Raw genomic sequence first — 26350 nt, 5'->3', positions numbered from 1 at the left:
ATATGCGTGACTTCCAGTCTTAAGCGGTGACCCGATATCAATCACACACAGGATATGGTCACTCTTCACCATGACTATCACCAAGGAAAGAGTGACCTGGTGTGCTAGTCTAGACTTAGACCGTCCCGAATTTTCGACTAGCACAGAGCCATCTCTGCAGAAACCCGTCACCTTTAAGCCCATCAACCCAGTCAGGCTTGGAGGCCCCACCGCTACCACTCGTGAAACGCCCGGCGGCCCTGCTCCTGACACTCTGACCCCCAGGGGATTGCACCGGTCCCGTCGATCTGTTCCAAGCTTTCTTCCCAGCCTCCAAACCCAGGTGAAGCGTCATTCCGATCCTAGTGAAGGCCTTCTTTCAGAGTCCAATGTCGCGGAGCGACCATACCAAGATCTCCCTTCCGCGCTCCGCCCTGATGTAAACAGCATCATGCCATCGAGCGTGGCATACTCCGAAATACGAACGCTGCCCAGCGGTCATGGTCGCAGCTTGAATGCTGCCCCCCTTTCAGCGCTGAGTCGACCTCAGGGAAGATGGACGAGGGCCGACCGAGAAATGATGATATCTTCTTAAACATTGCAAAGACTGATTTGGATCGCCGGGAGTCATTGGGTCGGGCAGACTTTAAAAGGGTGAGTCCAAGTAGTCTTCTCCAAACGCTACAAACAGTGAAACATGGTCGCGATCTTGCTCAGGGACCATGGCGCGCGGTTCAGTCGGGGAAACCTCTGCTGGAGACCGTCTCCAACTTGCTGCAAGTGGACATGACAAAACTAACAATAATCATTTGAAATAGTCGCGACTTAGCTATTCAAATGGAAGTTTACGGTCGCCAGCCACTCGCGAGGTGTCCGAGTCAACCCCTTCCCCAGACCATCGCCCGAATAATGTGGAAAGCCCCTTGCTTTCCCAAAATGGCTCCTCTACGCTCCCATACAGTTATTCGCCAGCCGCCTCGGCTCATCCGTTGGATGAATCGTCTCGTTTCCGCTATTCAGGCTTGAACTCCGGTGCGCGATCTACAATTGGCGCTCCTAGGAGCAGACTCAGTCGCGCCAGTCCAGAGACATCTCCCCGGTCACCTGCCATAAGCGGCGAATATAGAGAGCGCCGAGCATCTCTACACGAATCACGCCTACATCGCAGCTCTGGATTATCTACGGTCAGGGGTAGCCGGCAGCCATCCACCTCAGAAGACACAGAACGCGCTCGCGGCGATACGGAAAAGCCACGGGCAGACGGAACTGAGTCCACTCTATCAACCACAGCGCCATCTACAGTCTGGGACGAATTAGACGACCTGAAATCGCGCATTCGAAAACTTGAATTAACTGGAAAATTACCCCCATCATCTCAAGCCGCAATCTCGGGCGTAGCCAACGAAAGACCTCGTACTGCAGCTACTACCATCACAGCCATGTCTACTTCACCCAGACACCACCGCAAAGCCAGCAGCCCATCTGCAGAGACCGAGAATACTGTACAGAGCCAGGTGCATCCTCTTCTGCAGTCGGCATTGGCTAAGGCCAAGGCTGTAATGAGTAGTGACGTGTACAGCGCCCTAGAGGTGACGATCACGGATGCTTTGGCTCTTTCTACCATGTTGGGCGTCAATACAGCTCCGTCAGGCTCCGTCTCCGTCGTGAATGGAGGGTACACTTCGCCTGAGCGGTATGCGCGCCGCAAGGCCGATAGTGTGTGTCGCAGCCTGACTGAACTTTGCCTGGCTTTGACAGATGAAGAGCTCAAGAAAAGCCGGTCAACCTCTAGCGACGGCCCGGCACCCCAGTCGCAGCGGGCGACCAATGGCAAGAGCGAGACAGAATTGCTGATGCCAACACCTTCATACCAACGAGCTACCAGTCAGGAACCTGAAATTCTTGCGCTGCGCCAAAGCACTGGCCGTATTCCGAGTCGCCTGGACGCTCGTGGAGCATCTGTGGCCCATCCGAGTCCCGGGTCTACCATTGAATCTAAACCAGCCCAGTCACCCGACTTATCCACCCCGCCAAGCCGTCTTCACCGCATCTCGACTTCTCTGCGCAATCGCAGAATGCCAGCTGAAGAGGATGGCGCGCAGACCGCAAATCCGAATAGCCGCTCATTCTCGCGCGCTATGACCGAGATCGGTACACCAAGTCCTGCTCAAAATCCATCTCCGCGACATCGGTTGTCTTTTGGCCAATCAACAGCTCGCTCTATCTCTGGAGTTCAGCAAGACCAGGGCTTGGGACTCAGCCCTCGTTCTCCCCAATACACCCCATCCACCCCTACTCAGCCGCCTGCGTCGCAAGCGCAATCTCTATCACGAACACCCTCAAATTTATCCCAGAGTGGGATTCCATTCCGTCGAAGCTATATGACACCTGGTGTTTACTCTCCCGCCACTTCACGCTCTAATATTCAAGCTGGATCCCGCCGATATGGTCTTTCGCCAAATTTATCTAACAACACACCGGGCTCTGGACCAGAGGAACCCCCCGCGGTCTTCCCAGCTAGAGCCTTCTCAAACTCGTATCAGTGTTCCATCGAGCAAGAGTGTCACTAGCTACACACCCATCCAACAAACACGCCTCCGTACCAACAGCCTGGGAAGTAGGAGGTTCGCTCTGAGACGTCGTTCCGCTGCCGTTCCCGACGATATGGTCAATCTGGACGACAGTATTGACTAAGCTTCCATCGCCTCTTTTTTGATTATTCTGCATCTTTTGATCGTGCTACTCTTGCCAACGACTTCATTCTGTACCGCTCATCTCTTCGATACTTTTTTACGCAGCGACCTCGCATATGATTGTTTTCATCCGGAAGGCTCAATTTTACAATTTCAGCTCGGCGTTACTCTTTTATTCCTAGACGCTTGCTTTCCTGTTTATGCATATGGAATGAGTCTGGAGTCCTTTGTTGCATTCAGTCCTCAGCACGACCTTTTTCCATTTTGATGATGCATTGTGACGATTTTCCTCTGTCTGATGAAAATATCCCTGGTATATGAGACATTCATTGACCAGGGATGGTCCTATTTTTCTTCCTGTCTATGTTTCTTTTTCTTTTTTCTATCTCGAGTGTTTCTACACTTACTCGACGGAGGGATCTTCGGCCATGAAGTCGTGGCTCAAGGAGTTCCATTGATCCTTGTACAAAACTAACCATCACAACCGGCGTCTTTTCCACTCTGTTTCTGCATGTGTACATCTTTTTATCTGCCCTGGTCTTCAACTCTTTACGTGACCGAGGTATTTCTTGTGTTTAGTGTCTTTTCATTTGATGTGAAGCGTAATACGCTTATATGGTATGAGGTTGATGAATGAATGATACTTGAATTATGCATATTTATAAGCCTTGGCCTGCTATTTTCCTGATAGATTTACGTTCGTATGTTAACTTGAAGACTGTTGGACTTGAAGCACTCTCAAGATTAGCACTTGAGTTCTCAATGTGTCTAGCAAGCATTGAATCCTTTTACACCAGGGGCTCATTTACAATAGCGACCTCGGGGTCATTTTTTGAGAGCATTCAAATGAGAATATTGAATTCATAGTCCTCAATTGATCCTTAACTTACCCTTGGCCTTGTAGTTCCGAGTTCCGAGTTCCGAGTCAGATGCCGCAGGTGGGCTCCAGTGGTTGTAATACAGATTAGCTGATGTGCAGATTGTGCTTACTGCAGTATAAAGAACTGTCTCTCAGCACGCATACCTACAAGTCCGACTTCCACCGTTCAACTTGAAATCGTCCAAGCATAGATTTAATCCATGCCAGTGTTGAATTAAGATACTATCAATTGATATCTCTAGTCAACTGGTTTCACCCCGCGCTTTAGTTTGACCGCCTTACCCACCGCCAATATCTGCCACCCCCACTTAGTCATTTTCTTTTCCCCTCCTCAGTTTTTAGAACTGAGTCACCGTCCAGTTTTTTTTTTGCATCAAAGTCGCCTTCGAGGCCAAAAATACACCCGTCTTCACAATGGATTCCTCCGCGCAGGCCCGTTTCGATCTCATTAATGACAACCTCGCCGAGGTTCTCAATCCCGAGTTGATTGAGAGCATTCTCAAGGAGAATAGATCCCCGCGCATCTACTGGGGTAAATGACTATCTTAACCCTTTCTATAAGATAATTGCATGCTAACCATAAAATCTTTCTATAGGGACCGCTACTACTGGGTATGCTTTTACTCCGACATTCATCTCAGCGTATTTTCTACCTATTCCTCGGAACATAATTAACTGAGCCTCTTTTAGCCGTCCCCACCTGGGATACTTCGTCCCAGCAATTAAAATTTCCCAACTCCTCGCTGCAGGATGTGAAGTCGTCGTTCTCCTCGCCGATGTTCACGCTTTCCTGGACTCCATGAAGGCTCCTCTCGAACTCGTCGAGAACCGTGTCGAGTACTACCGCAAGATTATCAAGGCCATGCTCGAGGCCGTCGGTGTTTCCACTGAGAAGTTGCAGTTCGTTCTCGGTAGCTCTTACCAGCGTAACTCTGACTACGTTATGGATGTTTACCGTCTCGCTGCTTTGACCTCCGAGCACGATGCTCGTAAGGCTGGTGCTGAGATCGTTAAGCAGTCTAACAATGCTCCTCTCAGTGGTCTGCTCTACCCTATTCTGCAGGTCCTCGATGAGGAGTACCTTAAGGTTGATGCTGAGCTGGGTGGTGTTGATCAGCGCAAGCTCTTCACTGCTGCGACTGAGTGGCTTCCTAAGCTTGGATATCGCAAGGTATGGTTATCCTAAACCGCATATAGTTCTATTGGACATGCGCTAACGGGTCTATTTCGATATAGCGTGCTCACTTGATCACCCCCATGATTGCTGGACTTTCTGGTGGTAAAATGAGCTCCAGTGTTCAAGGTACGCCCAGAAATCTTTGTCTTATCTTGAATAACCGGCTAACTTGAAACAGACAGCAAGATTGACCTCCTCGACGCTCCCGAGGCTATCTCTAAGAAGATCCGCAAGGCCGAGGCCGCCCCTAAAATCCTTGAAAACAACGGCATCATCGCCCTGGTTGAATTCGTCTTGCTCCCTGCGGCCGGTCTTAAGGGCAAGAAGGAGTTCATTGTTGAGCGCCGCGATGCCGAGCCTCTAGTTTACACTGATATCCAACAAGTCAAGGAAGATTATGTAAATGATGTGGTATGTACTCCAAGACTCAATCAACCCATACAGAAAACGAAAGAAAGGCAGCTCACTAATGATACTTTCTAGTTGACACCCCAAAACCTGAAGCCCGCCGTCGCCGCTGGTCTCACTGCCCTCATGAAACCAATCTACGATGCCTTTGCCGCCTCCACAGAGTGGCAAGAAATCGAAGCTAAGGCTTACCCTCCCCCACCTAAGAAGGAGAAGAAGGTCAAGAATAAGGGCTCTCGTTACCCTGGAGCTGATGGAGAGGCTGAGATCGCTGAGCGCCCTAAGGCTTAAGTCATGAGATTAACTGAAACCTAGGTGTTTGTGTGAGATATGAAGGCTCTTATACCCCCTTCTATCATGATATTGCATGTAGTTAGGCCGTTTACATACATTTGGGCTGTCCATATTATTTCTGTTCTAAACTTGTATACTCAGTGCTACATAGGAGTCTATCGTAGAACGAACTTTGCAACATTTGAAATCCTGACACTAAGCCCTGAAATTCGCGATTATATTTCAAGTTCTAGTAGGAGTATCATGATATTGGAAGCATACAGTAACCAGTGAGCTCTATCCTGGTCAGGTTTACTGTCTTATATTACAATAGAAATGACCATATCATATGCCTATCCGCGGCAGGGAGGTATCGTCTTTTGAGTATTTAGTGTTAAACTCTGGATATGTTGTGACAGTCCCAGTCACATTGGAGGCCGTAAGATATCGAGCGGGGAGAATCAAAGGAGCAAATGAAGATAAACATAGAAGGGGACGGTTCAAAGAATTAGGAGAGAGAGCAGGTAAGGTGGAAAACGATTTTTTTTTCAGGGTTTCAGGTCGAGTTTTGAGGAAGATCAAGAGAGACGCGGAGAAGGACAAGGGGATGTAAAGGTACCGGAAATTGAAATTAGGACAGGAGGACAGAAAAGGATGACAGGAGTCAGGCGGGGAAAGGTATCCATGATCCTTGTAGATGGTTTGATCTTTAGGGGGGATGAGGAAAATGAGGTAGGTAAAACAGGTAGAGACTGGGAGGGGAAGAAACATTCAAAGAAAAGAAAAGAAAAAGCATGCTATAATAGTCGAAGCGGGTGGGAGTAGAGTAGGATTTTTGACGAAATGCATGCTGTATGTCTGGAATGAGATGCGATACCATTAGGGGGCCGTGTTAGAAATATCGGAATCGATATAACATGAGGCTCCTCTCAAGGCATAACAAATCGAACCCCACGAGGAGTCATCCAACGTGTAGAAACCATCCATTGCAGCAAGCTTTTCCCTTGTGAATAGAAGCAATGATAGGGAAGAAAGAAGAAGATAAGATATCGCAAGGAGTAACGGGAATAAAGAAAAGCAAGAAAAAAAGAAGAAATGAAACGCGCTTGCACATGACCGCCGCTGATCATGACCGACAGTCTCTTGAAATCATTAAGGTTCAAAGAAACAAAAGGAACCGTATGGCATGGCGGCTCCATCAGACTCCCTGCCAGGGTCCATGAGCAGAAGATTTTTTTTTTCTTGTTTTGTTTAGGTGTTTTTGATGTCTTTACTCCTGGGGTAACTGGCTGCGGCGACCCTTCTCAACCTCAAGGTTCTCGTAAAGAAGATACAAGGCCTTCTCGTTGGCCAGGGCACTGCCCATAATGGTGAACATGCGCTCACCAGTGTCATCATGAGGAGCCTTGGCAATCGAGATGCGGGCTCCAGAGCTCCGGCGAATTTCAGTAATCTTGGTTCCACCCCGACCGATAATGCAGCCTACCATGTCGGCAGGGATGCTGATGTTCTGAGTTTGGATATCTTCGCCATCCTCTGTGGTGAGGGGAAATCCACGACCACCACTGGCATCAGAGCTGGAGCGACGGTTGTAGCCACTGTTGTCGCTGAAGTCAGCTCCATTGCCGGTGCGGTTGTACTGGCGGTTGGAATAGCCATTACCACCGCCCACGGGGTTGCCATTGTTTCCAGTGTTGTTGCTGAGCGGCTGTGAGTTGGTAGACGAGCGAACAGCGGGGTTGTAGAGCACAGTGCCAGTGCCACGCTGCCAGTCATCAATCAGGCACTTTCCGATCTCCCAGGTAGCCTTCTCGATGCCCTCGGGGGCGCCCTGCACCTCCACAATACGCTCTGTAGATTGGGGGAGCATCTCCTTCTGAGCAACCATGCGCACACCCGAAACATCTTGAATGTGCTTAATTTTCAGGCCCTGGCGTCCAATGATGGTGCCCATCTGGTTGTGCGAGATGAGAAGTCGCACAGCTGAAGATATAGTGATTAGCGCTCTTGCTTTGTAAAATAATGCGCAAATTCAAAACACCTTCGGTAGGTTCTGCACAGACAAAATAGCCTGTGATCACTTTCCAAAGCCAACTTCCCGAAGGCAGATGTATGAATCGAAATCATTAAAGAATTATGACAAGTACTCACGGTGGGCTCCATTGTTGGAGACAATACCGCCCATGCCCATCTGCGGGGCACCTTCCAAAAGACCCTTGGTAACGATCGCATAGGCACGGGCAACGCCTTGAAGAGGACCAGTAACGGTCAGGACTCGGTCGTGCACACCAGGAACGACCTTGCTCACACCAGCCTTAACGCCGGTCTCATCGCGCAAGTCGGCAACATTCTTGCCAGCTTTGCCGATGATCACGCCGGCCTCCTTGGAAGAGACAATAGCACGCAGAGTCACCATAGACTGCGCGTACTCTTCCTCGGACTTAGGAGTGGCGTCAATGTCGCCCTCGGGGATAGCATCGTTGAAGGCGTCAGTCATAGTTTCGTCAACCACGGTTTGGTGAACCTCAGTAACATCCATAGTGTCCATTGTTTCGGGCAGAGATAGGTGAAGCTGCGGTAGTAGGATAGAGGTGGTTCAGAGAATGAAATGAGAGGGTTCGACTAAAGTCACACGGTCGCGGCGGAGTAGATGAGGGGAATTCACTAAGTAACACCATGGTCAGATTTTTGTCAGGTTCCAAAAATGGAGGCGCATATCATGAGTTATTCTGCGCGATCATTTGATGCCTTTTCTAGTGGGCTATCATGGGGTAAACGAGTTGGGGGACATGGATGGGTAACATACCGATGAGGGACCAAGATCGAAGTGGAGAATTCAGCGGAGGAGGGGGGTAAGTGAGTAGGAGAGGCGGGGATTAAGAGGGCGGGAGGGGCGTAACGGAGAAGAGGGGAAGGAGAAAGTAGAGGGGAAAGGGGAAGAGATAGAAGGTGAGGACAAGAGAGGAGGAGTTGGAGAGGTTGGAGGGGAATGTCGTTGAAAGAGTTAAAAGAGGGAATGTGGTGAGTTTAGCGGAGACCAGTTGACACCAGTGCCAATTGACCCGCTTTGTACTAGTATGCACCCTGCACTTAGCAACGTCATCCTCATATTAATTCAAATGGAGAGAGATACCTGAGGCAATTTTCTAGTTCTGATCGATATTGAAAGGTATTATTCTTTAGATTACTTCACTATTCACATCGATGAAGGCATTTGCTTGTCTGGACACGTGACCATGAGGTTGGACTAGTTGAGATCTATCAACTTGTTCTACTGAGAGATGAGTTGTGAGTTTCTGGACTATATTACTATATGACAATAGTTTCTTTCATATATAGACTCATATGAAGTATTCCTATAAATAGTGCTATTCTAGGCAGTATGCAGAATACAAATGTCAAAGTACTCGAAATTGAATAGGCTTATTAATCAATGAGGTCATAGCTCTATACCTGGGTATACTATAGTCTATAGAACATTCGATATTCAAACTCACAGTAGAGTAGATATCCTACTATTTAGATGAGCATTCATAGATACTGTCAATTATCAGTAACTAGAGCTCCAACTAAGAGTATGACTTGATATCTACTAGGTGATGAAAGTCGACAACTCAAGCGCTAGCACACATATGCATGCACACGTATAGTACCTAGGTATTTAGTGGACTTGATGCCACGGCCCACTACTGCCAGTGATAGTGCTTTCGCTTTGCAATTTGAAGAACAAGTACTTGCTCAAAGGTAGTCAACCCTTGATTGGTCATTGCAAGTTCAAATTTTCTATTCTAATTCAAATGTTCATCTGAGTCCATGTGCATTCAAAGGAAATTTTAAGGTCCACATGAAACATACTAGTCATAACTTCAAACCCTCGGTCACACTGCACCAAACCCATCACAACAAACCCCATAAGCCTCCGGGTATCCTCCTAAAATCTAGCTCAAGTCTTGGAATAAAATCTTGGAATAAAGTCTTGGAATATTTTTCATGTGTCAAAATTTTGAAATCACTGATCAGGCAAGAAGATGACCTTCTGCACCTTCATGGCGTTGAACAGCTCGTACGCCTCTACAGCTTGCGACAGCGGCATCATCTTCTCGGTCATGAACCTAGTAAAATTGATAAATTAGTAACGATTCAAGCTTCTCCAAATATAAGACTACATACCCAAGCTTGTGCTGGTTCTTCTTCAGAACCTCCAATGCCTGAGGAGCAACCGAACGAACGGGGCATCGGCCCATCTGCACAGTCAAGTTCTTGTTGTAGGCATCGCATCCATCCCAAGGAATCTGTTTTGATCAGTAACCACACATGAAAATCAGAGCTTAGATATCAATAATCTTACCTCAGCATTGTGAACTCCAACACTGCTGATAGTACCCCAAGGTCTCAACAAATCATACGCAGTTCGAAGCGCAGGACTCAATCCAACAACCTCAATAACAGCATCCGCTCCACGACCATCAGTCAATTCCAGAACACGCTTATCCAGACCCTCACGATCAGTCATGAAGTTCCAAGGCTCAGCACCAAGGGACTTGGCAAGCTCCAATCTCGAGGGCACGGAGTCGACAGCCAAAACATGCTTAGGCTTGAACTCTAATGCGTTGATCAGCGCACAAAGACCAACGGGTCCACAGCCGATCACAACAACTGTCTGTTCAGCGATCTGCTCGGGAGTAGAGCTCTTGAATGCGTTGTACGAGGCGAAGTAACCAGTTGGGAAGATATCACCCATCAGCACCAGGTACTTGTCGTCAACTCCCTCGGGGGCCTTCATGGCGGAGCCCTCAGCATTGGGGACACGGATCTGAGAATATTAGATTGAGATCTTTGTAGAGATAGCTATAATGAAACATACGTATTGGGCTTGACCACCGTTCAGAGCTTCGCATCCGAAGAGGGTGCTCTTTTCACAGCGTGAAGAGAATCCTTGCTTGCAGTAAAAGCAATGGCCACTGTCTTAATGTTAGTTTTATTTTATACACTGTTGAGATCAATCCATAACCAGACAGATAGATCTGCTTATGAAACATGAACATACCAGGATGTAGTAAAGGCACTGACGATACGGTCACCCTTCTGGAAGCTCTTAACAGCACTACCCAGCTCCACAATCTCTCCCACGAACTCGTGGCCCATAATGAAGCCAGGGGCAGCAGGCTCAGTACCACGGTATGTGTGTAAGTCACTGAATCAAGGTGTTAGCAAGGGTCCATTCAAAATACCCCGCTATCAGATCTAGATTAGATCTTATGATAAAACTCACCTTCCACAAAGCGCGGTGTACACAACCTTAATCACAACATCCTCTGGATCCTGCACAGTAGGAATAGGTCTCTGCTCAACGGCAACCTTGTACGGCTCGTGGAAAACCACAGCCTGCATCATACCGGGGGCAGCCATTATAGAGGGATTGAGATAAAGTGATGACGCTGTATAGCTTGAGCCTTGAGCTGTAAAGATTGACTTAATATCCGGGATATTAAATATTCCGGAATCAGTTGCGTCTGGGGAGAAGCTTGAGGTAGAACACTGGTGTAATTGGAATCCGGAGCTTTGCTGGTTCCGAGTGGTCTTTTATGTCACAGAAATTGCTGAATTTGCGGGTCCATTCACGGCTTTCTGTGCGGGTGCGGGTGGTGGCACTGGTGGGTCTTCTGTTCTTGGTTCTTGGACGGCGCGGTTAATGAAGTTGTCATGCAGAAGAGTTTATAATTGACAAAAATTAGAATTAGAGTTGAATTAGGGAGATATGAGTCCGCAATTTGTGGTTGTCTTGTAGGGGTGGGCATGGCGCATTGATATCATCGATTCTTCGAGACAATAGAATATACCTAGTTAATCTTCTATTACGATACGATTCAAGATATCTGAGAAGTGATTTCATATTGTTGAGTAGAATATCAAGAGAAGCTAGAATATGAAATGCAAAAACCGTAGCTTGCATAGGATGCATGTAGTAAAATCGCATGCGCCCAGAGCCTGCTCTGAAGAGACTCGCTCATTCTTTGACTCAAGTAAAAGTAACCGTGGTAAACTCATGTGCTCCACGCAACGCCAGTCGAAAACACCGAGGCTGGAAATTCAAGAGCAAGGCCGTAAAAAGAATAAAAGGGCTGAAGATCAGTCTGGCAGCAGAGGATGCAACTAATTGAAGCAATAGAAAAGACGTCGCTGGTGGTTGCAGGCAAAAGATAGAAGGGGTCAATATTGTCGTGGGTTGCATTCTGAAATCCGGTCAAGTCCACGCACAGATCTCATTGTGGGTTTTAACACACAATACAGAGTAGTTCTTCCTCCAGAATGAACTTCCCTTCTTTGTATTTCTCGGTGGGTTCGTAGGCTTTGTCGTACTTCCATCCTACCGTCTCTTTGCATCCACGGCAGGTGATGTCGCGTACGATATGTCGACCTGTGGTCATGCTTCGTTCGACAGCATCGAGGGTTATGACGTTGACCACGTTATTGAAGAGGTATGCCTTGCCGTGTTGGCCGCGGAAGCTCTGTGAGGAGAGAATAGTTAGTCAGCGACACTTCAGTACATCAGGTTTTGTTATTAGTGTCGATCACTTACACGGCTGATAATATCGTTGTAATCTGCAAGATGAGCCTTGCAATTCTTACAGCCAAAGATCTTGTCGGCGTCCAGGTAGACGTTGTATGAGAGACCCATGGCGGCGGCTGTGTCGGATGGTTGCGATCGCTGATGGTTGATTGATGGGGAAAGAGGAAGAGAAAAAAACCGAGTGATGAGGCAAGGGGAATAAGCCGGATGAGAAATTTAAATGAGTCGATGTAAAACCACTAACAAACCAGTCTCACACCTCTGGTACGTTGGAGACCTCTTGAGATAACGTGGGGAAATGCAGACTCCCCCCGAGTATTTCGGCCAGTGTTCAGTCGGGACCTCGGAGTGCCCCACCCTCAGCTTCTTTGCAAGAGGATTGGGGCCTCTACTCTAGGCTTCAAACCTCCTGCTTCTTTGCCTCTGAACTTTTGTTGGGAAGCTTTTTTTTCTCAACTGTAGAGATGTAGGAGGATGTTGGAGAAGGTGTCGGTGACGCTCGGGTTGACGGGTTACTGACGATAAGGATCTCCGCACGATAAGGAAGATCAGAAGGCAGGAAAGGGTATTAAATTATTCACGGAATCACAGTGTAAGGAGGTATCTGGGTCTGAATAAATCGGTCGTTGATCTGCAGTTCAAGAGTGGTTTGGATTTAGACAAAAGAAAGTTGGATTCTTGAGATCACTAACATGAGGTCAGACAGGGCTGAGTTAACTTTCGAGTCTCGACTAATAGAAATCCACCTCAGGCCACAATCACCCCCGCACCATATGGCGTATGCATCTCTACCTAGGTATTTGTACTCCGTACGACTGAGCGGACTGTTCCCCGGGCCCCGGGCACACTCTGTGATCGTGTATACTAGAGATAAGTTACCCGTGGAATATATGCTAGTGTATCTCGGAATTTTCATGCAAAGCTTCAAGTTCAAATGTTCAAGTTTCAAGTTTCTTTTTCCGACAACCCAAGTCTAACGCTATACTCCGTACTTGGGTAGAATGAGAAGAGTCAAAAAAAGGGGAAAAAAATTATAGAAATCAACATTAAACTTTGGAATATTTTATCCATTTAGCTGATTAACTTGAACATTTGAAGAATCCAGTTTGGCGCAAAGCATGCATTCAATATTCTCTGTGTGTAATGGGCTACTAGTACATTCATCAAGTTAACTTTGCAAGAGAATCCAAAGAGAAAAAAAAAATATCGAACAAATTGCAAACATGCGTCGACAAAATCTCAAATAAGAAGTCTACATACCAAGCCACGAATATCGAACACACTGAGAAACACTAGGATACTAGTATGAGTTCTCAGTCGTTCAGACCACACTTCAATGCCATCCACGTCTGAGCATCATCTGGAGAAGAGTAGTTATGGCAGCCCTCAGTCGAATCATAGGAATCTTCTCCAATTGAAGTGCATACATCAGTGCTATACACGGTGCAAATGGCACCTGGTCCAACTACTATCCATGAAAGGGGCTCGGTCAGGGTTCCCTTGTCACATGTCGTGTAGATCTCCCCTCCCTCAGTGTACCACCCACATGAAACCCCTGTGCTTGAGTAAGTTGTGGTCAGATCGCTGATCACTAAGCACTCATCGCTCGAGGTATCCTCGTTATAACCCTGGAGCACGTAGTAATCACCGGCGCAGTCATTTTCACTATAAATAGCGATAGCCCACGAGGCTGTGTCTGTGGCGGAGGGAGCAGAACTGGTTGTTGTCTTCGCTGTTGCAAGACTAGCTCAGGAAGACCGGCTGGATAAGTAGTCAGAGGGGTAGTCGGATTGAACAGCAAAGTCGGCACTCAGAGTGAGGACATAACCGTCGCCTGTGTTCATGTCATAATCCTGGTCATCCATAGCAGCACATGCGCCTTCATCAGTAGACCAGACGGTGTCATCATCAGAATTTGAATTGAAGGTAATTTCAGCTGTACCGTTCGCAAACATCTCAAAGAGACCAGGGATAGCGATGCTTTGTCCAACATTAATGGGAGTCTCGGGTGCCAGCGGGAGGTGTGGATATATGTCTCCCAGTGCCTTCTGCACGTATAGGGCCATGCCATACAGAGACAAGCTTTCCGAGTTGCGAAGAGTCCAGTAACCTGGGTTGGTCCCCCCATTTTGCCAGTACCTTGGTCCAATGTGGACTGTAAGCTAAATAATCCCTTGTCGTCCCACTGGTCTCTTGGATTCGCAATTTCATATCGTGGATGGAAGGGTTTATTCCTCGATCAGCTTTCGATACCCAGTTAATATGCAATAGTTCATGAATCCAAGTTCCAGCTTGATTGGGCCAATACTTGTGCAAATCTGCATACCAATCCGCACCGAGTCCTTTGTCGGCAGTCCGCATGGCTTGGTCAAGAGTGTCCATGGCAAAGTACCCCGGGCAGAAGTTGATACGGGCAACTTTGTACTTAGCGTCCTCGTTCGAGGTATAGGCTAGTGGCTACAGCCTACTATCAGATTTGCCACTGCACTGGCAAAGCTGTGCCGGGTCATCACATCTGAAATCGAATTAGTGGGGGCTTCGGATTTTCAATATCTAGATATCAATCAAAGCAAGATAAAATGCAGGAGAAAGGAAGCCAAGAATATGTACCTCACAGCGAGTCGCCAGTCAAGTGGGGTTGTTATGTAGCCTTAAGTGTGTCAATTTGCAGTTTTGCCAATAGCAAGTTTTGAGCATCAGCTATACATACCTGGCTGGATTGTCGCAAGGTTCAGAAAAACGTCTTTGTAATGCGCTTGCTCATCCTGATTTAGGGCAGGTGGGCCCAAATATTCAATAGCAGCCCCCTCATTGAGGTTGATCAAGCCGTCATTGACCAGATCATACATGTAATTCATAATTTTCCAAGACTGTTGCCAGCCCCAGTATACCTGGTTCCATTGGTCATATGAGCAGCCATCAAAACCGATAATTCGAGTTGCAAGATCAGTGTAGTTGGCATCATACATGGTTCCAACCATACTGTAGTTACTGAGAGTTAGACCCTCAGCGAACGCCTCTATCGCTTCGGTGACATTCAAGCTGCCGTCAGTAGTGGTGATATCCTCGCTCTCGACGAAAGTGGCAAGATCCACGGCCCAGTCCACGGTGCCCAGGAAATTGTAACCCGCATATAGCGATATACGAGATGATTTTGTAGCATTCGACATATAAGCTACCCATGTGTCGTCGCCGTATAGCATCATATCGGAATCACTGCTGTCATCGTGCCAAAGTTCAACAGAACGTTTTGAAAGGGTATCTGTAGAATTATACTCCTCCAACTCGGCCTGGGAAATATAACCCGCTGTAGCAGTGCAATCACCCTCTGTTGCGGTGGAGTCTGGGCCAACAAAAAGGCATTCTGGTCCAGTACAGCTTGGGTCGTCCATGCCAAAGCTTCGACCATAACTCGCAATGCCAACAACCACTTTGTTAGCAGGAACACCAGCCTTAGTAATCATGGCCAGCGCATACTCCGTCTCAGTCAGATTAACATGAGAACGAAGGCAGTTTCCAGTTGGGCAGCCAGGGTTGACGAATGAATTGTTGTAGTCCCATTGTCCATGAAGGTCATATGTCATGTAGACAATATAATCGAGAACTTCAGACATATTGGCAACCGGAAATTCCTTCATATACCAGTAGGACGCTGGAGCAGCCATTGAGATAGACTTGTCGGATGGAAGAAGATCACGGAGAGTGGTTAAGAATTCCAAATAATTAGGACCATCTGTGGCATTTCCTGCGGGAATACCAGGAATATCAGGGGCGTCTGGGTACTCCCAGTCAAAGTCTACACCATCGTGATCATAGTCATTGACTGTGTCGACAACACTCTGTGCAAATGTAAGTCTGTTGGCATCGGAAACACCCTCTCGGAAGATCGGATATGAATCGAGACTGTCATTTGTATCAGCTGAAATCCCTACTCGACTCTTATAGGCAGATTCAAAGTTGCAAGTGAGATTTACTGACCTCGTTGAGAATGACCAAGCTCCAAATGAAAGGATCTTTTTGAAGGAGTTCATATTGACAAATTCGCTGAACTGGTCCTCAGAGGTCGACAGGTCCACTTGGTAGTCGTCGGTGACTCCACCAAATGCGAAGTGGATATGGGAATAGGAAGACGGTATTTGGCTTGCGTTCATATCAAGGCAGGGTCTGGACACTCCAAATGCCTCATAGTACCCAATATTGAAAAACTGGTCCGGGGCTTCATCATTGTTGGTAATTTCTGTTCCGCAGTTGGAAATACAACCATTGGAGTCAGTGGCAGCTGTACCAGGTGCACCCGTAGATGAATCTGTTGCAGTGCAGAAATCCGGTGTAATGCCGCATTCACCCCAAATATCGCACTACATCAATAGTTAGCAAACGGCTTCCGAGGGTGGTACGTTTTCAATAATATGATAAGCGCCCAAAAAGTGCAATGAATCAAAATAATGCAAGAAAGGTGAGGACCGAAAAAAGTGGAAGGAAAGCAAAGAAAGAAAAGACAATTGAGAGTAATGAAGGGCAGAGTCAGGAAGGGAGGGTGAAATGAGATAGAAATTGGGGAAATAATTGCTTACACAGGCGTTCAAAGGACATGGGTTCAACAAGCTGATATCAGACCAGTCGCTTGGTCGTACTGTGCCAGAAAGCTGTGGTCCACACTCAGCATTGGATATGATTGCGGGCATTGGAGGATCTCCAGTGCTCAGACAAATCGCAGCACCCAATTGCAAATCGTCGCAACCCATCCAACCCCAAGTCTCTGTGTTATACTCTTCAATTTCATCGACAGTAAGAGAATATTCTTGGGCAAGAAGACTGCAATAGTCACCGCTCTGAACCGTTTAGCTATAACAAAGACCATCGGACCCTTCTTGAGGAGAAAGATCAGGTAGATCTCCTGATGAACAGGAAATAGCTTGCCCAACCGCCAGGGTAGAGCAAAGTGTAGAGCTAGGATTATACTCGCTGAGCTCCGCCGCAGTAATACCACAACGAGTATCCAGGGTTCCGCAACTGTCACCAGAGACAACAAGAATATATGAGCATGTGGTGTCTCGAGTCTGGATCGAGGCACTCTGAGAATTCTGAACATCAACAACTTGAAGATTTGCAGAGGTTGTGGCAGGTATTGTCGCTATAGTGGTATTGCTATAAGCGACACTGTCGTAACCAGTAACACATGAGGCATTTGCCCAGCTCTGCATGGCTGACTGCAATACTTCGTAGTCACCAGTAGTACTGACAATGAGGCCCATGGTTTGAGATCCATCATACTCATTTCCGCAAACCTGGGCTGCAAATTGATCGGTCTGGGATGCAGCACTGGTAGCTCCGTACTTGATAACCTCTTGTAGAAGTAGATTGCCGGAGACAACAGTGTCTATACCGCTTCCAACATAAAGGCCAAGAACAACATCACCTTGGCTGCCAAAAATTATGGTTTTTTCTCCACATTCAGCAGCAGTTAGCTGAGACTGGAATGCATCAGCTATTTGCGAGATTTGCGACGCAGTAGCCGATGAGCTAGATACAGATTCCCAGGAAGCAAGCTGCAAACTGACGGAACTGGTATTTGTAGAATCGCATGTGGAAGAGTTTCGATAGAAAGGTCATCATCCACAGCTGCGGTACAAGCACGAATAGTAGTATGCGCATAGCCGAGCAAAAGAGGACTGAAAATATTGAAATCAAACAGCACAGTTTCTTCACAGATGTCGAGACGGTCAAAAGAATGATAAGTTGTCCAGTTCGTGGGCGACTGGTCTACAACTGAGCAGGACTGAGGACATCGCTGAATTTGAGCCTGAAATGAAGCAGCAGAAGTGAGAGCAATGAGCAGATTGCTCAAAGCAAGCCACTTTCTTAGTGGTAGACCACTCATCTTCGACTCGATATGTGTTTCAAGTTTTCATGACTGGGAACTCTAGAACGTCTTATATAGTCCCAAAAACTCATGCTCCTCATATAAACTATGCCGTGTTGGGCCCATGTATCGCATCAGAATCGGAAGCTCCGATTTTTCTATTTCGCCAGTGCCATGCTACACTTTCGCCTCATATCCCTGCATGTTGATGGCAAGCCATTCCAGAGCTAAGTAGGGAATATACCACCTTGAATGGAGATAGAGCTACTTACAGCCATGTGCATATTGTTAGCGTGCCAACAAGTGAAGACTCAAGGGACTACCACCTTATGATTGGTGAAAGAAAAGCACTTCCCACTACCGGAACAAGTGATTATTATGCCGGCAATTTCGGAAGATTAGAATGTGTCAAATACTGCTAAACTAGTGCGGTAATTTCAGGGACGTGCGTGCTCGTAACAGCAATGAATATGGAAGCTTTACGGCTCACAAGTATCTTAAATTTACACAATTGAAAATTCCCAAACACGCTAAGCAGCAACATTAATGATTGAGCTGATGCTGAAAGCAACCTTGGAACTGTCGAGGGGCCACGAGTCCCCCATCCAAATCGACGAACCACATGTGCATTGAATCCAAAGTCCCGGGCCGCGACTTAAAAGAGCCTCAGATCCCGAATACGAGATCCCAAAAACGCCAAGACTGCTAATGTTAGCAGTAAGAGTCACCGTACCTCTAAGTCACAGAGTCACGACATCAAATTGCATAACTCAAACCACCTTCTTCTTCTGGATAGTTAGAATCCTCTTTTCCGCACGCTGAGTGAACACAGAACATACGGAGTACATACGCAAACCTTGAAAGCTGCTACGGTGCCCCAGGTGCCAGTAGACGGCCCCGGCCCTGGGGCTTGGCAATTTAGCTTAGTAGTTCTTGGCACGCTATCTTAGTTCAAGTTTACATATCTTAGGATTGTTGAGACGAACTAGAAACATTGATTTGAAGACGGCACCTGGGCAAGCGGAGACTAGTAAATACCTAGTACTAGACTCGGGCCCCAGTAAATTCAATTTGAGTCACGGATCAAGCACTTGAGTTATCATCTCCGAGTCGCGCACACACTGGCCTGCACATACACCTGGGCATCTGGGCACTGGGCCATGTTCTAGGGTCTGGTTTCTTTACTAGCAGTTACTTATATTTGCTCTCTCAAAGCCAAGCTGCGGTTCATACATACTAGCCCAATTGGTCAACACAGAAAAACGTACCTTCTGTCCTCAGCTGAAAATGAATCCTCTATAGTACATAGAAGAATTTTCTGTCAGTGTGTGTGGTCCTAGGTCAAGTTATGACTGATAAAGAATACAGAATAAGTACTAAAAAGGTGGTCGACTCATAATGAATCACAAACTGCTGGGCCGACACAATCTAATTTGGGGTAGGATGGGAAGTAATTTCCACACATGGTGCATGTGTGAATTAGTGTGATCTAGCTGCCCCCTAAGGCAGGGGTCTTCAGGGTCTCAGGGTCCTTAATAGGATGAGGTGCACGCTAATGAATTACAGAACAATACCGTCAATACAACCCCGGACCCGGGGGGGGGGGGGGCCGTAGACTCCCGGGGGCCTTGACATGCCGAGAGTGAGCAATGCCCCTTTCTCTCTGGTCAAAAGGCCTCTTCAAATTCGAGAACTGAAGTTTTTCTATTCGGCAATATGGAGCACTGTGTCCATGGTGACCTTTAGTTGCGTGGATTAGGTGATCAACGTTGCCTAAGCTAGTGGTCCTGTTTCCACGACCCATGCTCACCTGCCCATGAAGTATCTTGCTGCCGCACATCACGACCCCGCTTCTACTCTGAATCTACTCTGAAGCAACTTCTACGATGACAGTAAAAATGAGAGAGAAAATCGCACGACCAATCGAGACATCACCTCTGCTGAAAGTGCATGCCGCACCGCAACAGAACCAGTACTCATACTACATACTCTATTTACTGCTTGCTGTGGTGACCCTTTTCACAATCTCATCGGTACTCTTACCACAAATACCCTCTATCTGGTCTTATATGTCCTGGCAGTATTCGTTACCTCCTGCATCTTGGCCAGAAAGTAGCGGAATCACTTATGACCAACTCCAAAAGATCCTCTTGGATACTCCTAATAGCGACAAGGTCCGTGAGTGGAGCTCTTACTACACGTCCGGGCCCCACCTAGCCGGCAAAAATTACAGCCAGGCTCTCTGGACGCTGAGCTTATGGAAAGAGTTTGGTGTGGAGGACACGACCCTCAAAACATATGATGTTTACTTGAATTATCCAGTTGGTCATCGTTTGGCTCTAATTGATGATTCTTCCTCAGCTGTTATCTTTGAAGCCACTTTGAAGGAAGATGTGCTTGAAGAAGATCCTACAACTGGTCTACCAAAGCACGTTCCTGCTTTCCATGCATACTCAGCTTCTGGGAATGTGAATGCTCGATTTGTTTATGTAAACTTCGGCACATATGAAGATTTCAAAGATCTGGATAGGGCCGGTATCTTGTTGGAGGGTACAATTGCCATTGCAAAATACGGTCGCATAGCCTGCGGGTTGAAAATAAAGGCCGCTCAGGAGTTTGGTATTGTCGGTGTTGTCATCTATAACGATCCACAAGATGACGGAGAGGTTACTGAGGATAACGGTTATAAGGCCTATCCCCACGGACCTGCACGAAATCCTAGTGCTATCCAGAGGCATAACGCTCGATTCCTAAGTACAGATGTTTCTTTGCGTCCAAAGATAGTATAGATAACTAATAACTGACTATAGATGTTCTTCCTGGTGACCCAACAACCCCTGAATGTGTATCTAAGCCTGGATGTGAGCGACAAGAGACCCGAGATTCAATGCCAACCATCCCTTCTCTTCCTGTATCATACAAGGAGATTCTGCCGTTTTTGAAGGCCTTGAATGGTCGTGGACCTAGAGCAGAAACCTTCGGTGATAGTTGGAAAGGTGGTCTAGGTTATAAAGATGTTGAATATAACATTGGACCTTCTCCCGAAAACTTGGTTATCAACTTGGTTAACGAACAAAATTACCAGGTGACTCCGATTTGGAATGTCATCGGTGTCATTGAAGGTCATACTGACGAAGTCGTCATTCTTGGCAATCATCGTGATGCATGGGGTGCTGGAGGTGCCGGTGATCCTAACAGCGGGTCTGCCGTATTGAATGAAGTTGTGCGGAGCTTCGGTGAAGCTTTGAAATTTGGATGGAAGCCTCTTCGTACTATCGTCTTTGGTAGCTGGGATGGTGGGGAATACGGCCTACTTGGTTCCACTGAGTGGGTTAAAGATAACTTTCCTTGGATCTCAGAGACTAATATTGCGTACTTGAACGTTGATATGGCCGTGACTGGTACTGTCTTCGAGGCTCGTGCATCCCCTTTGCTAGAGAAGGCTATCCGAGAGACCATTGCTGTGATTCAGGACCAAGAGAAGATAATCTGTGACTGGGGCAGTAAAATTGAGGGTCCGAGTTGTCTGAAAGACCTTCTCGCATTCCAACATTTTGCAGGAGTGCCTAGTATGGATTTTGGATTCCGTCGTGCATCTACTGACCCTGTCCATCATTCGCACTCCAGCTATGACAGTCTTGCATGGATGGAAAAATTCGGCGACCATGACTGGACTTACCATTTATTATGTGCTAAGCTATGGGCACTGGTAGCTGCACGACTCATCGATTCACCGTTGATTCCCTTCAGCGCTCGGGATCATGCCTTGCATTTATATTCAGCCTTCAACCGAATCAAAGAACAATACCCACCCGGTGACCCTTATCTCCATTTCGCACTTCTCCATCAGGCTATGGATGCTTACTTCGGCGAGGCTCGCGAATTTGACTATTTCACAGTCGGCCTCGCGGAGCGCCTTAGAGAAGTGCCCATTCCTTGGTATAAATGGTGGACTAAGGTTCTCGAATTTAATACAGTCCGCAGAGCGAATGAAAGGTACAAGGCTCTTGAGCGAGCATTCCTTTATCTGCCTGGTCTTGACGGCCGTAACTGGTTTAAGCACGTCGCATTTGCCCCAGACAGGTGGACTGGTAATTCAACAACCTTACCTGGACTATTGGAGAGTCTTGAAGATGGTGACTACGATAATATTAAGGTATTTCTTTCATTCTCGATTCGAAGATCTCACGCTCACTTGATTTTTCACTTATTAGAAATGGGACTGGATTATTCAAAAAAGGCTGAAGGTTGCCGAACGCCTCATGGCATTGAATGTCTAATTCTACTGTGGAACTTTGCAGTCATACACATTTTTACACCTGGCATATACTACTCTTGTTTCAGGCTACCACTATGTTCTCTTTCAAGGTTGAATACGAAAGGATTTGGGGTCAGCTTATCACCTGGTTATACTACAAATACGATGACGCATTAGAGAAACCTATGTGAAATCAAAGATCTGCATCTAATTTTGGGGTAATGACAATAATAAAATTCCCTGTACAAAACAAAGCGCCAGTCAAATGTGCTCCTACATGCTCGTCCATATCAAAACAGTCGAGATGGAGCCTCGACAAAAGACCCTTCTAAAATATTTCACTCGTAATCCTTAACATAACGACCAGGGAGCTCAACATCCCACAAAGGTCGCTCAATAACCGCAACTTCCAGGTTTCCTTCTGGCTGGTCGCCTGACAGGGAGTTGAGTGGAACAATACCGAGAATATCACGGTACTTGTAAGTGTGCCACCACCTCCGTGCAGGCTGGTTCGAGTCTCCAGAAGCCACAACAAGTTGTTGCTTTTTGGGTGTGTCACCGAGTCCATTGACAGGGGCTGATTTGTCCTTGGAACTAGACTGTGCAGCTCCGTCCGCTCCGTCTCCACGTCGGAGACGAGCGAGAGTGGTCTCGTTACCATTCGCGAAGGTCTCGTCATATTCATAAGCCTCATCGTCCTCGCCTGGAACACGCGGACGCTCCTGGTCTAGCGAGATCCACTCGCCTTGGGACTCGTCACTGCCGACGATCTTGCGAATCTTGGTTCCAAGGTGAATATCCATCTGCGAACGAGCCATCCGGTCACCAGCACCACTGTTGGGCTTCTTGCGGTCATTATCGCCATCCTCGAGGGGATCGCGCTTGCGCTTTGAGGTCTGGACAAGTTGGCCTGAGGGTTTGCTCTCAGCTTCGATTTCTTCGGGAGTTGGGAAATCTTGTAAGAGATCGAACATCCACAGCCAGGAAGTTCCGTACAACCAAAGACGCTCGCGGCCCTCGAATACATCCCACATGCAGCCCATGGCACGGTCTTTCACGCCTCGGAACTCGGCGGGGAGGTAGGCCTTGGGGTTGCGGCGTGACCAGTCTGAAAGCTTGCCGCTGAGAGCCTCAAACTCGATGAGCTGGTGCTCGCTGGTGAGAACCATTAGTCTGTCCTCTCCGGTTGTCTGGGTGGTGCTTTGAGGGCGGAATGACAGAAGGGTAATGCCGGACTTCATTCGAGGAATCGGGGACTCGGAAGCAGCTGTGCTCCAGCGCTCTCCCTCAATCGCAATATCTTCATCTTCATCGTCAGAGGAGTCGTCATCAGAGTCAGAGGCTCCGTTGCTCTTGGCTTGTCCATTGGTATTAGATTCAGTAGCAGCACTCAATGCCCAGGTATCCACACAACCAGACAGATCTCCTGTGGCCAGAACCTTGCTGTCATTGGAGAAGACGGCAGTTCGAATAGCCCTCTCGTAGTCACCCAAAGTACCATGCGAAGCCTTCTCGTGTCGTACGTGACGTGGAGCACGCTTGAGGCGAGCAAGACGCTCTAATACTTGGGGTTTTTCGGATGTGGCAGAAGCAGGTTGAACTCTGGCCATGTAGACGTCGCTGTTGGGGCGAATAATCGAGAGCCAGCGACTATCAGGGGAGATGGTCACCAAGCGTGCACCCTCTGCAGAGAGTGCCTTGGGGACATCAACCTTCTGTATGCGCAGACCTCCCTTCTCGTCGCTCTTGCGTCGGCGAACGGCAAACATCTTCACGTCTGAGACGGTCGCAACGACAAGAATCTTTCCATCGGAGGAAAGCACGGCTGATGTGATATTTTCTTCGCCCTAAGTAGAGTTAATGTTAGTGAAATTCAACCTCCAGTTGAAGCTAAGATTGCATTCTTACCTGAACCATAACCTTGGCAACCAGTCTATGCCTTTGGCCTTCAATATTCTCATGGACGGAGGTCGGGCCTCTAGACACACGCCAAAGACTGATTTCTCTGTCCCAGAAGCTCATGACCAAACGAGAGGCGGGTGAGGAAGTAAGTTGAGGAATTTGAGGCAGGTTGGAGAGCTTGCGGTGGTGTTCCTTTCCGAATTCACGAAGGGGCAAGACGATAGGCGTAGCATCGGGTCCTGCAAACATAGAAATTAGTGACTGAGTGGTTAGGGTTTGATGCACAAAAAGACATACCTCCTGACACGGCAATGCTGATATCCTTAGTCTCGTAAACGGCAAAAGTCTTGACATCGTGTGAGTGGTATCGTCGATGCATGAGCTCTGCCCAGCGAGACTTCTTATCACCCTTCTCTCCATCCTGCTTGCGGTAGACGACGGTTCTCTGGTCAGCACCACCACTGATCACAGTATCACCGTTCGAGCTGACAGCCACATCCAACACATCTGCCAAGTGGCTCTGTATCCGTTGAATGAGGGAGTAGTTCTTGGCATCCCAGAATCGAATTTCACCTGCTGAGTCTCCAGAAACAATGGTGCCATCAGGAAGACACTTGACTGACCAAACCAGCAGTTCCTTAGGTCCACCAGTAGGTCCCTTACCGAGCGATATCGTCCTCAACTGCTGTCCATTGCGAATATCAAACAAGCGAATAGAGCTATCAGCGTAGCCCGCAACGATAGTATGACGGTTCTGGAAGGTAACGCTGAGCACTCGAGCTCGCTTCGTGGAAGGGCGCATCAAGCGCAAGAACTTCAGATCATTATCGGCAGTAGACAGAATGACAATTGAGCCATCTGCACAACCCGCAGCAAGGTGCTGGCCAGTGTACTCTCCCTCAGCAGGAGGCAGGAATTTTCCATCCTTGCCTCGCTTTGTAGGCTGCCACCTTGGCTGAGCAGCAAGACACCAGATTTCGCCGTAGTTTCCACTGGAGTGACGCAACGGACGTCCTTGCTCGAGATCCCACTCGGTGACAGCTGTAGAGTAGCCAATACTGAACAGACGCAGCTGACCGGGCTGCTTGGAGCCATCGGGCCCGTCCTCAGAAGGATCCAATGTCCAAGCAAGACCTTCAATACTGCGATCTCTGCCTCCGCGCAGAACCGACTCCTGGAACCATGCGCCGCGCATAGGATTCCATATCTCGATATCGCCGTTTGCACGACCGATTGCGAGTCGAAGGGTAGGCACGCCGCGTCCGGCAAGATCGGCGGATGGTGGATGGGAGAAAGCAAGCGAATTGATCGCCTGGGGGTTGTAGGAAACGAATCGACAACGGTGGATATCCATGATTAAAACTTTTGGGCTTCGAAGCCGAGGCGCTCTTCAGATCGACGATGGAAAGTGAACGAGGAGAAACAATAAATAATCAAGTGACAGGAGTTCAGTTCAAATAATACTCCAGCTCAGGCTTCAATGAGAGCCCTTACACATTCATCTCGAACACACAATGGGGGAATAACAGGCGGTGTTGAAGCTGATCGTCTAATGCGCGACCACTTTTTTTTCTGTAGATAAAATTTAGCGGGCCGGAATATCTTGGCAGATTGTATCAGGTCATGTGATATTGAAGCCTTAAGTGTGAGGCGTCTAATCCAGTTGACGGGTCCAGGCTATATAAGATGCTTGGAAAATTATTTTGCGTTGATATGGTGATTTATTTATTCAATCCTGCTAATTTATTTCGATCATACTCAAATGTTTCATTCCTTATGCAGAAATCAATTTGTGATTTAGCTGCTTGATCTCTCGGCTATGTTAGTATTTCGACTTGCGGGTAGACTGAGCATCATCAATCAAGTCATCCAAGTTCAAATGTTCAAGTTATCAGTTGGGGTTTTTCCTGGCAGCCAGGCCTAGAATTTCATACAGTATCATGACCGTTGTATCGTTTTAATTCATGTATTCCAAAAGAACAATACGCTGACGAAGACAATGTGAGAGAAACGATAGGCCTGGGTTCAATCTTTCGCTTGCAGCAGCAGAAGCAAGAAAGCAGGATTTCAAATAATTTAATTGGTGATAGGCAGTCAACAGAGTAATCAGTTCGCTGTGGGAGTGCCTGGGGGCTTGCAGATCAGGGCGTCGAGTAGTTCATCGTTATGCTGGGATACAGATTAGGAGGATGGTTCAGCGGCGCCATTGGATATCTGAGCGCAATTTTAGCGTGCCACTTCGAATAAGTTGGGCGACAAACTCCTATCTTGGGCGTCAGAAATAAACTTGGGGGGGCTTCATTGTGTGTTATGAAAGCAAATGTCAGGTCGGCAAAGAAAATGAAG

General features: G+C 47.5%; 8 protein-coding genes across 8 annotated transcripts; 3 read left to right on the top strand and 5 right to left on the bottom strand.

Annotated features, from left to right (window-relative positions):
* Positions 1–70: 70 nt before the first annotated feature.
* Positions 71–2549, top strand: N7483_000211 (putative LPXTG-motif cell wall anchor domain protein; the record flags this gene model as incomplete). Its single annotated transcript, XM_057083649.1, has 3 exons — positions 71–476; positions 530–633; positions 798–2549. The coding sequence occupies 3 exons, from the start codon at positions 71–73 to the stop codon at positions 2547–2549; spliced, it is 2262 nt and encodes a 753-aa protein (XP_056949798.1).
* Positions 2550–3966: 1417 nt separating this feature from the next.
* On the top strand, positions 3967–5428 carry N7483_000210 (tyrosine--tRNA ligase TYS1; the record flags this gene model as incomplete). The annotated part of the gene is made up of 6 exons (XM_057083648.1): positions 3967–4084; positions 4149–4164; positions 4243–4723; positions 4789–4855; positions 4908–5140; positions 5213–5428. 6 exons carry the CDS (start codon positions 3967–3969, stop codon positions 5426–5428), a joined length of 1131 nt encoding a protein of 376 aa, XP_056949797.1.
* Positions 5429–6680: 1252 nt separating this feature from the next.
* N7483_000209 (KH domain-containing protein) lies at positions 6681–7958 on the bottom strand (the record flags this gene model as incomplete). The annotated part of the gene is made up of 2 exons (XM_057083647.1): positions 6681–7393; positions 7562–7958. The coding sequence occupies 2 exons, from the start codon at positions 7956–7958 to the stop codon at positions 6681–6683; spliced, it is 1110 nt and encodes a 369-aa protein (XP_056949796.1).
* Positions 7959–9419: 1461 nt separating this feature from the next.
* On the bottom strand, positions 9420–10819 carry N7483_000208 (alcohol dehydrogenase family protein; the record flags this gene model as incomplete). Its single annotated transcript, XM_057083646.1, has 6 exons — positions 9420–9522; positions 9581–9702; positions 9759–10223; positions 10275–10371; positions 10458–10604; positions 10683–10819. 6 exons carry the CDS (start codon positions 10817–10819, stop codon positions 9420–9422), a joined length of 1071 nt encoding a protein of 356 aa, XP_056949795.1.
* An 866-nt stretch (positions 10820–11685) lies between these two features.
* On the bottom strand, positions 11686–12089 carry N7483_000207 (putative Yippee zinc-binding protein Moh1; the record flags this gene model as incomplete). The annotated part of the gene is made up of 2 exons (XM_057083645.1): positions 11686–11919; positions 11991–12089. 2 exons carry the CDS (start codon positions 12087–12089, stop codon positions 11686–11688), a joined length of 333 nt encoding a protein of 110 aa, XP_056949794.1.
* Positions 12090–13729: 1640 nt separating this feature from the next.
* On the bottom strand, positions 13730–17567 carry N7483_000206 (glycoside hydrolase family 18 protein; the record flags this gene model as incomplete). Its single annotated transcript, XM_057083644.1, has 7 exons — positions 13730–14120; positions 14308–14431; positions 14692–15884; positions 15960–16339; positions 16556–16796; positions 16848–17427; positions 17543–17567. 7 exons carry the CDS (start codon positions 17565–17567, stop codon positions 13730–13732), a joined length of 2934 nt encoding a protein of 977 aa, XP_056949793.1.
* A 2175-nt stretch (positions 17568–19742) lies between these two features.
* N7483_000205 (M28 family metallopeptidase) lies at positions 19743–22090 on the top strand (the record flags this gene model as incomplete). The annotated part of the gene is made up of 2 exons (XM_057083643.1): positions 19743–20598; positions 20655–22090. Coding segments are annotated over 2 exons (2292 nt in total), but the record flags the coding sequence as incomplete, so codon positions are not given.
* A 350-nt stretch (positions 22091–22440) lies between these two features.
* On the bottom strand, positions 22441–25358 carry ura7 (small subunit rRNA maturation protein UTP4; the record flags this gene model as incomplete). The annotated part of the gene is made up of 3 exons (XM_057083642.1): positions 22441–23949; positions 24011–24243; positions 24302–25358. The coding sequence occupies 3 exons, from the start codon at positions 25356–25358 to the stop codon at positions 22441–22443; spliced, it is 2799 nt and encodes a 932-aa protein (XP_056949791.1).
* Between the last annotated feature and the right edge of the window lie 992 nt (positions 25359–26350).

The sequence above is a fragment of the Penicillium malachiteum genome, assembly GCF_028827825.1.
Source record: "Penicillium malachiteum strain IBT 17515 chromosome Unknown utg000001l:1.0-8184562.0:1.0-8186909.0, whole genome shotgun sequence".
In the NCBI taxonomy this organism is placed as follows: Eukaryota; Fungi; Ascomycota; class Eurotiomycetes; order Eurotiales; family Aspergillaceae; genus Penicillium; species Penicillium malachiteum.
This window is presented reverse-complemented; position numbering and strand designations above follow the sequence as displayed.